We start from the raw sequence: 16,915 nt of genomic DNA on the forward strand, positions 1-16,915 counted from the left end.
ACTCCCACAGATTTTGTCCAAACATCACGCAAATCGGTACACAGTATCTCTATATTCATTAAACGAAATGAGTCTTTCAGATTTTTCATATTCCATCCTGATTGGCTAAAAAGGGCTTCCAAAGTTTGCAGGACTGCTCCGTTTTGAACAAAATGCATCAAATTATGAACATAGCATGCAATTTCCTTGACATTTTGCACGCACATTCCCACTATGCCGAGGAAGAAATGTCACTTGATTTTTTTCAAATCAGCCTCATGGTGGCGCTATAACAGGCCGATTCGTGTTTTAACCTATAACTGCACCGATCTGTGTAAAACCTTGTATGTGCACTCCCTACAGGTCAAGGAAAACCCTTTGCCCTGTATTTTTCACACAAATCGGTACACATGATCTCTATAGTCATGCGATCAAGACGGATCTGTTTTATTTTTCATATTCCATCCTGATTGGCTAAGATTCACATACAAAGTTTGCAGTAGTGACTTGTTTTGAACAAAATGCCGCAAATCATGAACGCAGCATCCGATTGCGGTCAATCTTTGCACGCACATTCACACTATGTTGAGGAACACATGCCACCCTTTCACATTGGCCTGTTATAGCGCCACCAGCAGGTCTAATATAGCAAAACAAATCATGAATGCAGTGTCCGATTGCCGTGCAAGGCCTAAGAAGAAATGGCACCCTTTTCACATTGGCCTATAATAGCGCCACCAGGAGGCCACAATAACCTACCTGACCTGACGGAGACCTGTGCTCCGAGGAGCACTTTTTCTAGTTTAAATATCGGTCTTGCTGAAGTTGAACCACAGTTGCTCTCCACCCTGCTCTCATTCAATACAACGTACGTTAGGTCGCTTTGTTTTCTCATCCTGATAAGTTTGAAAACGTTAGTAGTTTAGCATTGCAGTCTCCATATCTCTTGTTAAAACCAGAGTATAAAAGGCACGAAAATAGCAAATTAATTTTGCTGCTCTACTTCACCATTATGAGGTTTGATGGATTCCACACAGAACAGTGTTCTCACGCATGTTGAAGTTATGTGTCTAGTCAGGAGTTTTTACTTCTCCAAAACTGCACAGAGCTGTCTGACAATTTCAATGACGATGTCTGGGTTGTGAGCTGAACAGAATTTAAAAGTTCTATGCAAGGCCACAATGCACGTTCCATTCACGTTTCTTTATGAAAGTATTCTAAAAAATAAGAATATACAGTATGGGGTCCCTGCTTCATCTCTGATCAGCTAAGGGGTCCTTGGTCCGTGCAAACCTATCCATATATCTACCACTTTTTTTTACGTTATTTTTGACACATAATTATGGGGCACAGTAAAGGGACTCATGCTCCTCTTATGTCACTCAAAACACATTTGCAATTTACAATTTAGGCATTTAGCAGACGCTCTTAATCCAGAGCGATTTACATTAAGCAAGGACAACACAAGGTAACATAAAATGCATAGAAATAGCAATCTATAGGATCATAGGTAAACCAAGAACCATTACTCAAATGACAAGAAGAGGTCCGCACACTGAAGCTCCCTTAAGTGCATTGTTACCTAGGCATCCACCAGAGTGACGTTTAGAGCTTCAGTCTGAAGAAGAGCATTGGCTCGAAAAGTCACTGAAAGGAAATGTTTGTTGTTGTTTTTTCTTCCTCCAATATTTGTCAATGGCCTCATTGTAGAGAATAATGTATAATATTGTATGTACAGTACCTTTCAGTACCTGGTCTATGGGATCCCAGATATGCAGGACTATTAGTCTTCTACGAGGCACTTTGGAGTATAGAACTCATTAATGGCCATTGCTTTACAGTGGTAGCTGGAAGGCTCGCCCCAAAACACACTCGCCCCTATCTTTTCCGTGGACCACTCGCCCCCAGCGGTTCTTGTATTTGTTTTAGGCATAGTTTTACTGAGGTTACGTTTAGGAATACCTGGTGGCGAGTTAAAATTTGGAATAAGGTTAGGCTGATAGTTTTACTGAGGTTAGATTTAGGAGTAAGGTTACGTTTAGGCATAGTTTTACTGAGGTTACGTTTAGGAATAAGGTTAGGTTTAGGCATAGTTTTACTGAGGTTACGTTTAGGAATAAGGTTACGTTTAGGCATAGTTTTACTGAGGTTACGTTTAGGAATAAGGTTAGGTTTAGGCATAGTTTTACTGAGGTTACGTTTAGGAATAAGGTTAGGTTTATGCATAGTTTTACTGAGGTTACGTTTAGGAATAAGGTTACGTTTAGGCATAGTTTTACAGCGGTTACGTTTAGGAATACCTGGTGGCGACCGTTCCGCGGTCGCCGGATTTGAACTGGGGCGAGTGTGTTTTGGGGCGAGTGTTCTTGTATTCTTTACAGTACCTGGCCTATGGGATCCCAGATATGCAGGTAGTCCTCTTTGTCTAAAGTCCTTGATGACCCAGTCTCCAGGCTTTGTGTCTTTTGCTGCAAGAGAACAACAGAACATCAGAATAGAAAATATACTGGAGTCCAATGTAAAAAAAAACCCCACAATAACCAACCTAGAGATCCGTCTTTTCTACAAATCCATGCCATAAGTATGTGGGCACTAATGTTGCAAAGCCAGGCTACATCTCGCAATTTGTGGGCCGGTGGAACTATACTGTAGGACAAGGGTTCCCAAACGTTTCAGGCAGCGACCCCCAAAATAATCATATTGGGGACCCCCCACCCTGACAAGCACTTGGAATTGTAGGAGTTGAGGCATTACATTTAGTTTGACCCGGTTCACAGATAAAGGCGTTAGATTGGCTATTTTCACAATGTTTGCCTCTAATATTTGACAATTTGGTATTAAAAAGATCTTAAAAGTCATTAAATTGTAACTTTAGAAATACACTATATACATGTATACTTTACTTTATTTGTTTATTTAGACAGGACAGAGCATATTAATGAACGTCACATGAACGTAAATACACCGGATTTAGCAAAGATGCTAATGCTCACACAAAACATAAAATCAGAAAAACAATAACATCAGAAAACAGACAAACGGTGAAATACAATTACATAACATCACATAGCCTAAAAATGAACCTAAAATATGATCACAAATGGTTGCAGCTTTGGTTTTCAAGCAACCATCTTTTCACATTGAATTTAAAAGATGGAAATGTAGCACAATCCCTTATATGTAGAGGAAGGCCATTCCATGCTACACAACCCTGTACTGAGAGGACATTTTGACCGAAGGTTGTTTGCCGGTGTGGCACTTCACAATCTCCACGAGTGGTTGCTCTGGTACTGATTCCTCTTTCAGGCTTCCTTTTAATGAATTCCCTTAGGGGGGGCGGGCACAGACCATGTAAGGTCTTATGACCCCAACCTGTTTGAACTTTTTGAAATTGTCGAAGCAAAAAAAATTGAGCCTCCTGAGTATGTTACAATGATGATAAGAGTGAGGCTTCCTGTCAAACACCTTGAGCGCACTTTTGTAGAGCTGTTCGATGGGTTTTAGAATCGTCACGCCTGTGCAAGACCAGTTTGTAAAACAGTATTCAATGTGTGATAGGATCATACAGTGAAGATACGATCTGGCAGCTCCAACTGTCAGGAAGGGTCTAATTTGTTTAAAATTTTGAAGGTTGAATTTAATCGTATTTGTGACTTTCTTCACATGTTTTTTAAAAGTTAGGGTTGAGTCTAGTATGACTCCGAGGTACTTGAACTCTGGGACAAGTTCAAGTTCCTCCCCACCCAGAAACACATTTGAGGACTCCAACAACACTGGTCTTTTGGAGAAGGCCATGCAGACTGTCTTTTTGGCATTCAAGAGCAGACATGAATCTATAAGCCAGTCTTGAATGCTTGTCAGAGCTGAGGTTAAGATTATTGACACCTCTGCATAGCTTTTACCATGGGCAAGTACAACGGCATCATCTGCATATACTGTGTGTTGGTTTGTTTACTGTTGAGTGAGAAAACAATGTTGTACATTAAGCAAATCATCTGGGGGCCGCCCAAAATCATTTGGGGGGTCATGGGGTCACATCCATTAAAACCAGGAACGCATCTGTGTAACAACTTAAACCATTACTTTATACTTTGGCTATTAAAAAAAAAACAGATATACAAGCTCATAGCCCGGCACCGAGTGCTTGTAGGTCTGCTATTTTTGAAAAATCATGAAAATTTGTGCAACTCTATGAATATATGTATTTTTAAAGGGAATCTTTTTACTCAAATCTTTGCTTGTTCTGGGGGGTCCCTGTAACAAAATATTTTCAGATGAGGGTCCACGGCCAAATACATATCATTTTTGGGGCCCTTGATATTGACCACTGATAGCAACATACGTTTTGTAGATGCGTTCCTGGACTGAATGGGTTAAAGATCACAGTTTTACTGTAGCTGGACTACAGTAAATGGATTACATTTATATAGTGCCTTTCTGCAAAGTTGTTTTACAGTGTATTTCACATTCACTGCAGAGGAAACAATGCAAGGCACCAACCTGCTCATCAGGAGCCTGAACCACTGCCGTCTCACTATTGGACTTCCTTCGCTTCTTGTGCTGCAAGACAAAAAAAAAAGAACATCAGAAGAATAGAATAGAATAGAATAGAATAGAATAGAAAAATAGACATTATTTGGTTTTATAGTTATCTCTTGCCAGGCCACCATGCCAGGTCAGAGAATCAGTTCTGCATTTGTGTGTGTGTGTGTGTGTGTGTGTGTGTGTGTGTGTGTGTGTGTGTGTGTGTGTGTGTGTGTGTGTGTGTGTGTGTGTGTGTGTGTGTGTGTGTGTGTGTGTGTGTGTGTGTGTGTGTGTGTGTGTGTGTGTGTGTAGTACAGTAGGTTGTACATTCGACCACAGTCTGGAGGAGGCATTCCTTACCAAGGTGCTAAAGTACAAACGTCTGAACCCATTCAATCCAGGGACGCATCTGTGTCATTTTAGATTTGAGCTATAACCATTATTGTCTCCACCATTAGGGGCGGCCATAGCTGAGTGGTTAGTGAGCCCGCCTAGGGAGCCAGAGGCCCTGGTTAATTGCCCCAGGTACGATTCCAGGCCAGGCCAGCAAATGTGTCGATTAAAATGAAATTTGTCCCTGAGCAAGACTCTTAACCCCTAATTGCTCACAGGCCCTCATTGGAAACAAGACCGCAAGGACTTTCATGAACGGACCTGTTAAAGGAATTATCCTTATCCTTAGGCCGAAAGGCATGGCGCGAGTATGTTTTACCCCCTGTCCGTCCGTCCGTCTGTCTGTCTGTCCGTCCGTCTGTGGACAGCTAATCTCCCGCACCGTTGGCTTGATCGCAGCGAAACTGTGCACACACACTCCCTGGATGCCAATTCAGAACCTCTGACCCAATTTGTTCATATGGCCCTGTTAGAGCGCCACCAGGAGGCCGCTTTTTTCAAAACAATTTTTTTCGCAGTACTCCTACATATTTTGTCCAAACATCACGCAAATCGGTACACAGTATCTCTATAGTCATTAAACAAAACGGGTATTTCAGATTTATCATGTTCCATCCTGATTGGCTAAAAATGGCTTCCAAAGTTTGCAGGACTGCTCCGTTTTGAACAAAATGCCTCAAATTATGAACACAGCATGCAATTTCCGTGAAACTTTGCACGTAAATTTCCACTATGCAGAGGAAGAAATTCCACTTGATTTTTCTAATCAGCCTCATGGTGGCGCTATAACAGCCCGATTCATGTTTTAACTGCACCAATCTGTGTAAAACTTTGTATACACACTCCCTAGAGGTCAAGGAAAAACCTTTGCCCTGCATTTTTCACATCTGCCTTTTATAGCGCCACCAGGAGGCCGACTTATGTAAAACATATTTCTTTACTCCTTCCGATTTTATCCCAATTTCACGCAAATCGGTACACGTGATGTCTATAGTCATGTGATCAAGATGGATCGGTTTAATTTTTCATATTCCATCCCGATTGGCTAAGATTCACATCTAAAGTTTGCAGGAGTGGCCCGTTTAGAACAAAATGCCGCAAATCATGAATGCAGCGCCCGATTGCGGTCAAACTTTGCGCGCACATTCACACTACTGTATGTTGAGGAACAAATGCTACCTTTTAACATCAGGTCTAATTTAGCAGGTCTGATTTTGAACAAAATGCCTCAAATCATGAATGCAGTGTCCAATTGCCGTGCAAGACCTAAGAACAAATGGCACCCTTTTGACATTGGCCTATTGTAGCGCCACCAGGAGGCCACAATAACCTACCTAACCTGGCTCCGAGGAGCACTTTTTCTAGTTTTATACTTTTTTTGCACAAAATGCCACAAATCATGAACGCTGTGCCCAATTGGCATGCAACTTTGCACGCACACTCCCAGTAGCCCAAGGAAGAACTGCCACCCCAAATTTTTCAACTGGGCCTCATGGTGGCGCTATAACACCTCGCAAAACAGTTTTCCCTGTTTTGCGAGACATAACATAACAGAGAAACTGTACCTTGAGTATAATCTTGCCCATGAGTTGTGTTGGAGAGGGAAGTTGTTCAGCCTTTGTTTCCACAGGTTCGGTCAGCAGCTTGTCCCCGAACACATCCTTAAAGATAGCAGCCATGTTAATCTGCTGATCTGTACTGCAGTGCTGCTCTATGGACAGGATCACTGGATAACTGTGGAATAACATGAGAATGACAACAAACAATAAACAACCAAACAATAACGTAAAGTATTCGTGTGTGTGTGTGTGTGTGTGTGTGTGTGTGTGTGTGTGTGTGTGTGTGTGTGTGTGTGTGTGTGTGTGTGTGTGTGTGTGTGTGTGTGTGCGTGCGCGCGCACACGCATACGTATGAGGGTGATGATCGGCGGTGACAATAGCAGAAGTTGAGAGAGGCTTATTCTGACACTAACTTTGAGGTGATGAAGGCATGCTTTTTGATGGCTTTGACCACGTCGGTAAACTTGATTTTACTTGTCATGGTCCCTCCGTGATAGATGATTGGCTTCCCATCAGGGCCATCCCAGCAGTCCACTGGAATTATACAATTGGTACTTACAAATCATGCAATCTGATGGCTAGTTTATTAAACATAATCTAGAGCAGAAATACTGACATAAATACTTATATAAATAATTGGTTTCATATTTGGTTTGATGTAAGGTCAGAAACATGAACATGATTTAATCAAAATTAACTCTCTCAGTGCCACGCCTGAGATATCCCGAGTTTTTCCCGAGTACCCTCAGTGCCAGCACGAGAAATCCCGAGTTTTTACTTTTGACTGTGGTCGCGCTATACTGTTTATTTTTTATGATCACTTTCGCTTCCTGACTCCTTCAGACTCATTGGGTTCCGGTTTCATGACGCAGATTCCGTTTCCGGTTCTAATTTTTTTCCCGCGATCATTTTTGGCCAGAATAGGGAAAGTCAGGTTTTTTCACACGGTATAAAAAACAAACGGAGAGGTCCACGTCTACTCTCTTTGGTCTGGGTGACGATCAGTCATCGTAGTCGTGTATCGTAATTTAGCCCGATCAACGATTGTCAAAAATGTCAACATCCGGTTATGACCGGATGTGACGTGAGCCTGTTTGGGAGGGGGCGAGTGAGCCAGCGAGGTCATCAATGTGTCGATTTGTTGCTCTCTACTGGTAGAACTGTATTATGGGTTTAAAAACCCAATCAGATCATTTATTTGAATGAAAAATTACAAAAAAAAAAATTAGCAAATTGCTGGCACTGGGGGAGTACTTTATGAAAATACTCTTGGCACTGAAAGAGTTAAGAATATTTGGTTTGGGCTGTGTGTAGTTAACATGCCATGAGTTACAGTATGAAACAGTTTCTCCATTGATTAGAAACTGATATTCCCAAAATGTCTCCTTATTGATTTACATCGAAAGTTACCCTTTTAGCACATAAAATAATTCAAATGAAGCAGATTCTGTCGATGTGTAACATTATGAAACCCGATACAGCATTTATTTTAAATGGTGAGCTTCATTTTGATTTTACTCTTTGAATTAGGAAGAAGATCCCAAGTGGATCCGCAGATCTGGGGGTCGCTAACAGGTTTTTATTTTAATAAATCCGTATGGTAGAGTATGTTAATTAAGCAATATTACACGAGAGGGTGTGCTTTACCGTCATTATTGGCACGCCAGTGATGCGGTCAGGAACGAGGCGAAGCCGAGTTCCGCGAGCATCACTGAAGTGCCAATAATGTAAGGTAAAGCACACCCTCGAGTGTAATATTGCGAAAATATTGTGGGGCAATTCATAATAAAAATGTTTCGCTATTATCCGTTTCCCTGTAAAGAGAAGAGTTTATTTGACTGAGACATTAAATAGTCCCTGTATCAGCGCTTTGAGGCACCGTCTCATTCTCATCAACACAGCTGAGCTATGCTTGCAATGCTTGCGCAGTGGAATTAATTCCAGTAGGCTATGCTCCGTCGTACGACCGTGTCACGTGGCCAAAATAACTGATCTACAAGCTGACAACGCGTCGCGATGGCGACGCGTTGTGAACTTGTAGATCGGCTATTTTCGCCGTGCGATACCTGGCGACGCCTTGTGAACTTGTAGATCGGCTATTTTCGCCGTGCTGTTTGTTTTCGTCTGTTTGTTTTCCTACCGTGGGACAGCATGACGTCACAGCACAGCTGTGCCATATATGGTCTAATCAGGTGCGGACTGCAGTGCGGAGTGATTTATTAATGTGATTAGGCCCATGCTATCATGCTGGTTTGAAGCACGGCTAGATAGCTATTTCAACCAATCAGATTGCTTGGTCGGAACTACCTGTTGTATAATGCAATATAACTTACACAACTGTGGTGGGTGGAGGGTCAAATGTAATATCTCGCTTGCCCAAACTGGCCTTCCGTTATAGCTCAACAGTAAACATTGCGTGGGAGACCTCATATACATAAATCTTACAGATTGAAGCTTTAACAAACAGTATTTACTGGTAGATAATGGTATAACAATTTCCAAATGTAAAAGGAGATATTTTAACCATTCCACTGACACTCAATGCAGCGACATCCGAGGCGTAGGCAGCGTACGTAGGCTTCGGTGGACGACTTGCTTAGAAACTGATCACCTGTCAGGTACCTTGAGGATAAGATCAACACGCCAACACAGGGAACATATTCAATAGAGATGGACTTCACAACATTTAGATTTCAATAATTAGAAAAAAATAAAAAGACAAAAAGCAGGGTAATGATAAGAAAACAAATGTTCTGTATGTGTCTAGGTTTTATGTGTGCGCACATGTCATGAGGGAGGGAGAGAGAGAAAGCTAGTCTGGAATCCAGACTGATTTGCTCCATTCAGCTGCCTTCTGAGCTGAGAGAGAGAGAGAGAGAGAGAGAGAGAGAGAGAGAGAGAGAGAAAGAGAGAGATAGAGAGAGAGAGAGAGAGAGAGAGAGAGAGAGAGAGAGAGAGAGACTATACTGACGTGTTGTGTGAGGAGTTTATCCAGTAATGAGACAGAGGATTGTTCATGTCCAGGTTGTTAATCTCTGAGAACTTCTCATCCCAAATCGAGTTCTCCTTGGAAAACAGGAAACTTAAAAACTGTGAATGAAGACAAGACTGGTGTCAACTTTTTCAGAGAGAGAGAGAGAGAAAGAGAGAGAGAGAGAGAGAGAGAGAGAGAGAGAGAGAGGTGGAAACCCATTCATGCTCGTGTGTGTGTCTGACTGTCTGCAGCAAATATCACAAACTACTACAAAGTTGTATACCGATTAGCATCATATTTTTCATGTACACTGCCAACAGGTCACAATGCTGTAAACGTGTGCAACATTATTCTGGACTGTGGGGTTCTGCACAATAATACACTGGATAACGGGGTGCCACTGGGTGTTGCAGTCAGACAACCATGACCAGCAAAGCCACGGTACGATGGAGACAGGACCTCATTCATTGCTTCTAAAATGTGATGTCAGACGCACGCACGCACGCACGCAGGCACGCACGCACACTAGCTCTTTGGCTTTAACATAAATAAATAAATATAAAAGCATCACCTCACTGACAGTGAACCAGGGGACACTGGTTTTCCTCATGGTGTCATCCTTGAAAGTCTTCATCAGCTCTTTGACTTTGTTCTCATCACTGGCCCACAAGTCCTGAAGGATATGAAAGAGAGTGGGAGAGAGAGAGAGAGAGAGAGAGAGAGAGAGAGAGAGAGAGAGAGAGAGAGAGAGAGAGAGAGAGAGAGAGAGAGAGAGAGAGAGAGAGAGAGAGAGAGAGAGAGAGAGAGAGAGAGCTGTAGTGTTTGGTGTTCTCTCTTCTTGTCTTTCTGTTCTATATGCCAGGTACACCCCCCTCCCACCCAACTCTGTGTGCTAACTCTTTAGAGCCTGGTGGCTAAAGAGGCTGACAAAGACAAACCTTTTTTGAATTTTTGAACCTAAATTTGTATAAGAATGCATCTTTATACTAACCACTTGAACCCTGGTATCCCTAACTAACTGGCTAACTTTTGGCAAAAATAGGCGATCTACAAGTGAGCTTGTAGATCGCCTATTTTCGCCAAGATATTTAGTGTAGAGTGAAAACAGGAGGGGCCTAGTATAGAGCCCTTGAGAATCCGGTCAACTACTGTAAGTATAGGGTTTAAGTACAACAGAATAGATGGTTCCTTTACCTCCTGCTGACGGAGAAACTTTTGGAATTCATCGAGCAAAACTTCGGAATCAGGGTGAGGGTAATCAGGATCATCTGTGCTACTGCAAGACAGAAAAGATCCAATACACAGTGACTGACAGCACACGGACACACTGGAATAGATGCTATATCAACACGTCAAATTCAAGATAAATAAATATAATTATTCAGTGTTAAAAACCACAGAATCATAAGGTAGAGTGAGGGACACTAGTAGACAGATAGAAAGCTGAGGGCTTGGGGTGGTGCTAAGACATGCAACACAGGTTTCTGGCCGGATTCAAACAGGGGTTGTTGTAAGGTGACCATACGTCCTCTTTTACCCGGACATGTCCTCTTTTGGGGGCCTGTCCGGGGGGGTTTATAATTTCCCTCAAATGTCTGGGGTTTAGCTCGTATATCTGTGTGTATCACAGTCACAGACCATTCAATGGTTCATTCGGAAACACACTCTGAGAGGCGGAGTTCCACCCAGAACCCCGGAACGTGTATTATTCAGCAACGGCTCGCAGCAGCCGAACTGCTTGAGCTCTCTGTGAGTGAAGGAAAATGCCGAAACGCAAAAGCGATGAAATGCAGAAAAAGTTGTGTTTTTGTCATGGTTGTGGCCAATGGGAAGCAGAGTGTACTGTCTTTAAAGCTGGCACTTATGTGTCCGTCATAAATAAAGGTTATTTAGACCTGCAAGTCCATATCAACAATGCAAAGCACAAGATTTCAAAATCTGTAGGAGTCATATAAAAACAATGCTGGAAATGTACACAGACGGACAGACACACGATCACACACACACACACACACACACACACACACACACACACACACACACACACACACACACACCACACACGGGTGAAAACATAACCACGCTTTGGCCTGGCGGAGACAATTACAGAATATTAAACATGCACTACAATTCAAAGCCACAAAAGAAATCTGCCAATATATGAAAGAATAGAAAAGCTTACCCCTTGATGAATTCAAAGTCCTCAAGGATCTGAGATTGAAGAATGACAGCGTGAATGATACAATAACAAGCATTAATTCTACAATAACAAGCACTGGAATTGATATTCAATGTTTTCTTAAAACAGCAGCGCTCACTCACTTTCTTCTGATCTGAAAACATTATGAGGTTGTACAATTCATGAAACTGCTCAAAATGTATCTTGTCTGGTGTTGCTTCCACTTCCTGTGAAAGCAACAGGAGGAAAACAAAATAATTGTCATACACAATAGCAGCACATACAGTTAAATTCAGAAAGGTTTACAATAGATTAATTGAGCATCCAGACTTTCTATTTGACCAACGTGAGACATATGCTTGCTTGTAGGTGTGAACTTGCATGATCTTATCTTAGGTATCTTTGGATACAATATGCTCAAGTGTTTCTGTTCATTTTAATCAGTGCATCTCAACACAATTTCCCATCTATAGTAGTCTGAATCTCTCATCCCAATTCAAAGAAACCTTATTATAATCACTACAACCAGTCAGGATCATGACACAATTCACATTATTATCCTACTGACTGCTCGTCTGAGGACAGTCTTAACTCCCAATTATAGGGTGATCATTTCTCTATTAGACTGTGAATAATATTATTTGGTGAGGAATATCTGATGTCCTTGATTAAGCCTCCCTGAATCTGAACTGAAAAACTCAGTGAGGACAAGGTGAAGACAAAGGAAGACAGTACCAGGAGCTTGTCTTTGAGGAATTGTACGCTTGGGAACTTGTAGTTGAGCTGAGGGAACAATGACCTCAGCTCCTTCAAGCTGATGCTGTAGTGACAGGTGGAAAGAATGTTTTTGGTCAATAACTTGCAGCAAAGAATACATAGAGATTAAAACAAGATAGAGGCCTGATTCATGCTTGATCCATATGGATTGTTTCTACTACCCAAAAAACATTGACTTGGCAATGACGTAGGCCAAAATGTAACCTGGCGAACATACAGTACTGTACGACACTGGCTGGGATCGTAGGGATGATCCATACAGGGGCATCCAGATTCCAAAAGTTCTAGTCCGTTATGAACAGCAGCATTAACTGCATTTCTTTTGTTGCTAGCTGTGAATTTAAAGATGGATTCTATGGCTGGATTCTGCAGTGGCGGAACAAATGAAAGCCGGGCCGGGAGGCACAGCACTGTGACTCTCTTTATCTTTAGTTTCTCTGGCCCAGTTCCAATGTTCTATTACCCTTTTATATAATTTGGAGCCCTTGCAGCCTCTCACGCTCAAGCAAGTCACTTGAGTCTGTGAGGGTTCAGGACTCCAAATCCACCATGCTTTCCTATCCAGATTGGAGTCGGATTAGTTTTATGCAAAATGTAATTCAAATATGATTTTCAAAAATCCAATTTGGGGTACAAGTGTGAAATTGATCTGAAAGTTGTAGTTGACTATATTGATTTACAAATGAAATTCAATCATCCATGACTTATTATCCATGCAAAGATCTTTAGCTAGAATTGACTCAATTATTCAGGCAAATTGGAGACGTTAACATTTTCTTTTGAGAAAATCTAAACAATAGAAAACAATAGAAACAAACTAAAATAAATAAAAAATTAAAAGGTCTGCGCTTACGTACAATACTCCATATAGCCAAACAATATACCTGAAGCTGTGACTTATACAAAAGCATATTACTCTACCTGTTCTTCTTGGTCTTACTGATATAATACATGTGTTTCCTCAACCATCTAGAAGTATAGAAATACAATGTTTTTGCAAAATAACGTTGACATTCATTGCATGTTCATTAGCATTAGCATGTGTACATGAGTAATCTACCTCTTTATGATGTGTAGAGTAGGGGCCACCAGTGTCTCTTGTCTCAGTAACTCCAGTCCTGTCACCCATTTGTCTGCATCCTGCTCCGAATCGGCTGCAAAATCCACAGATGTTTCACTAGCGTTTCAAATCAAATTAGTTTGGTAAAAAATGTAAACACTATTACTATATACTATGTTAATGAATAACAAAAATAACAAATTTACAGGGCGCCGATGGCCAAGTGGTTGAGGCGCATACAGTAGAGTTTGATGCATGACAGTCTGCCCAGGATCGATTTCCAAATCCCTGACTCTCTCCCCTGTTTCCTGTCTCTCCACTGTACTATCGAAATAAAGGCAACACCCCCCTCCACCCTCACATCACAGCTGGGGATACATTAACATTAAGGATTTTCTGCATACCCACCAACAATACTCAGTGTGTTCAGTACAAACTCTGAGCCATAGAAGATTGTGAAACAGGTCTTTTCATCACATCTCTTGGTCGTTTCATCCTTGTTGTCTTCAAAGTCTTTCGAGTTCTTTCCTTGACGAATCTCCCTGATCTGAAACACGTCCACTGAAGCAGAAGAAAGATTTGTTTTAGACTGACAAAAACACCCTAGAATAATCCTATTAAAATATATAACTTTTTAGACATTATACATGGACATGCAGGGTGTCACAGAATATTATGTAAGGAAGTGGGTTGAAGTTGTAAAGTTTTGAATACAATTTTAAGGTTATTAAAATGTTATGGCAAGATTAACAGGCTTCTGGCAACTTCTTAAAATTTTAAGGGAATGGTTGTTTTTAAAATCTGCAGTCAACATGGAGGTCACATAATCTATTAATTCAAACAGGGACATACATATAGATGTGCAGTAGTATAGACTTGGTAAGTATGTTATCCAAAGTTGTTCGATGACGAGTTCAGTAGCAATGTGGCTTGATGGTATGACCCATCCGAGGGAGTTGGGGTCGGGGCTTAACACAGTTATTGTCATTTTTACTGTAAGCTGTATCTCAAAGAGTGAACTGTTTTAGAATATTTATTTGGTTTCATTTCTCTTCAGCACCTCACTGAGCATTTTAACTTAAAGTGCTTTAGTGAGTGAGTGAGTGAGTGAGTGAGTGAGTGAGTGAGTGAGTGAGTGAGTGAGTGAATGAGTGAGGGAGGGAGCGAGCGAGCGAGTTGATTTGCATTTCACTTAACCACCACCAGACTTGTACACTGTAAAACCAGAGTGTTAATTATGGGTTCACGCTATCCGCCTTTTATGAAGAAAAAGTGCTGCCTAGAGCACTTTTTCTGCTGAAAATGCGAAAAGAAAGAACAAGAAGATGATGCAGGGTGGTCACATGATTAACTGAATCTGACTTCATTATAACTCTATGGAACAGGCCGAATATTGATATTTGGCCTGATATTGATATTGATATACTGGGCTTTTTTGGGTTATCCTTTTAGAATCCTTTGGTATAAATCTGAACCACTGCACCCTTTTCTGTTAATAAAGTATTCAATCAATAAAACAATAGAAATATAAATAAAATCCCTGGGGACCCCAACCGACAAAGAATATATGGTCTAATTTTCTCTGCTTTTTACAGCGTTCCACTTGGCCAATAAAACGCACTGAACAGTAGGCTACCTTATGAAGGTGGCCGCTTTAAACCTTTTGGTAATTTTTCATAGGTTTTAATGTAGAAAGGTGTTTTCTTTCTTTTTTAAGGCAGATAGAGTGAACATACCATGAAAGAGTCAGTTTAACTCTCAGAGTTAAATGGACCAAAATAGTCTATGGGTAAATTTATATAACTCTCAGCCTTAACCACTTTCAAACTGTCCCTATTTTGGGCAAAATCAAACATTTTCAAATGTAAAAAAAATACCACAATGCTTAAATGGAATTAATACTCCGGGTTTGTGTAACCTTCATTAGATCAGATTTTTTTCTCTCAAGCCCACAATCATGTGTGAGCATTTTACTCACGTAATACAAGGAACTTCTCTGTGGTGAGTCTACCGGCCACCTGTCTCGTCTCCATGATCACCATCACATTGAGCGACTCTGTCTTGTTCTGGTGGATCACCGTCATATCGGCACCCTTCTCCAGGTACTTCATGATCACAGACTTCTTCTCTTCTTCCGTCATGTTCTCCTGCTGGCCCCCATAAGCCGCCATCTCTGTGGAGGAGGTCGAGAGAAAGGGAGAGACTAAAGGATGAAGACAGAAAGATTAAGACATGAGAAGGAGGGAGGCAAAAAGAGTTTTTTCCCCCGTTCATATATTGTGACGTATAATACGATTAACCTTTTAAACCCTATATATTTTGTATGTGAAAGAATATGCTGTATACCCAATTCTTTTTCAGCGGACATTGCCTGTGTATACTCACTTCTAGTGTGTACAGCAATCAGTTTTAACACTTTTATATTTTGTATGTGTAACATACAATAAACATACATGTGCATTGTACTGTATTCGGCATATTATTTCCCCATTCCCCCACCCCCCACCAAGGTCATAACAAAACAAAAAGAAAAAGACAAAACAAGACATAGCAAAAATAAGTATATGAACAAAATGTGTTCATATACTTATTTTTGCTATGTCTTGTTTTGTCTTACTATCCTTTCTAATAGTAGAAAGGATAGTAAATAAAAAGAAAACAGACAGACAGACAAACCAAACAACATAATGCTCCTTGAAATGTATGGTAATGTCTGGACTGTGGTTATAAACAGCTCTCTCTTATAAACCTATTCCACCATTGAGTTCAAAAGTAAAAATGGACAAAATTAGATTGGTATAAAATTACAGCCCTGTATCCAACTGTCTACTTACTGTAGGCCTCCAACTAGAGGCCGCCCAGTACCACATTTAGTAATTGTTACCGAACTATGGTTTAAATTCTCACCTGCTGCCACTGTATCGATAGAGCCGTGCGATGTCCTGACTCTTCTCTTGTAAAAAAGTCGAGAACATGTTCTTTTCGCACACGCATGCACGCACGCACACACACACACACACACACACACACACACACACACACACACACACACACACACACACACACACACACACACACACACACACACACACACACACACACACACACACACACACACACACACACACACACAGACTAACCCACATGTAGCACCCCCGCCTCACACAGTGCTGCCCTCAGCATCTTTTGTTTGACGTGGGTGTTAACTTGCTAAAGATGACTGGTTTTGTACTGACAAATACTTGTGTACTTCTCTTTAAGTATGATGTTGAAATACCTTTTGATTCCCAAAGGTTCACATTGTTCAAGGGCATAGAAACGTTTCCTGTGTGTTTGGTGTAGTACTTTAAATCTATGTCATACACAGGCCTAATAAACCATTTTAACCAGGGTGTGTAACGTTACACCCTAAATCCATCACAACTTTAGTGCTGGCCTGCTGCTTTCTTACGTGGTTCACAGCCTGTCCC

At 41.2% G+C, this 16,915-nt stretch overlaps 1 protein-coding gene across 1 annotated transcript in view; it reads right to left on the reverse strand.

Annotated features, from left to right (window-relative positions):
• The window catches only part of LOC308094912 (1-phosphatidylinositol 4,5-bisphosphate phosphodiesterase gamma-2-like), a 29,927-nt gene extending 19,837 nt beyond the window's left edge, over positions 1-10,090 (reverse strand). Inside the window, exons 1-7 of the mRNA XM_080441735.1 lie at positions 10,001-10,090; positions 9,427-9,545; positions 8,992-9,077; positions 6,869-6,989; positions 6,462-6,630; positions 4,480-4,539; positions 2,364-2,447 (exon numbers count right to left, since the gene is read on the reverse strand). Of these exons, the coding sequence (XP_080297861.1) occupies positions 2,364-2,447; positions 4,480-4,539; positions 6,462-6,630; positions 6,869-6,989; positions 8,992-9,077; positions 9,427-9,545; positions 10,001-10,063 (702 nt within the window). The 5' untranslated portion in view covers positions 10,064-10,090. The remainder of the gene's footprint in view (positions 1-2,363; positions 2,448-4,479; positions 4,540-6,461; positions 6,631-6,868; positions 6,990-8,991; positions 9,078-9,426; positions 9,546-10,000) is intronic.
• Between the last annotated feature and the right edge of the window lie 6,825 nt (positions 10,091-16,915).

The sequence above is a fragment of the Gymnoscopelus braueri genome (assembly GCF_963280865.1).
Source record: "Gymnoscopelus braueri genome assembly, chromosome: 11".
NCBI lineage: Eukaryota > Metazoa > Chordata > Actinopteri > Myctophiformes > Myctophidae > Gymnoscopelus > Gymnoscopelus braueri.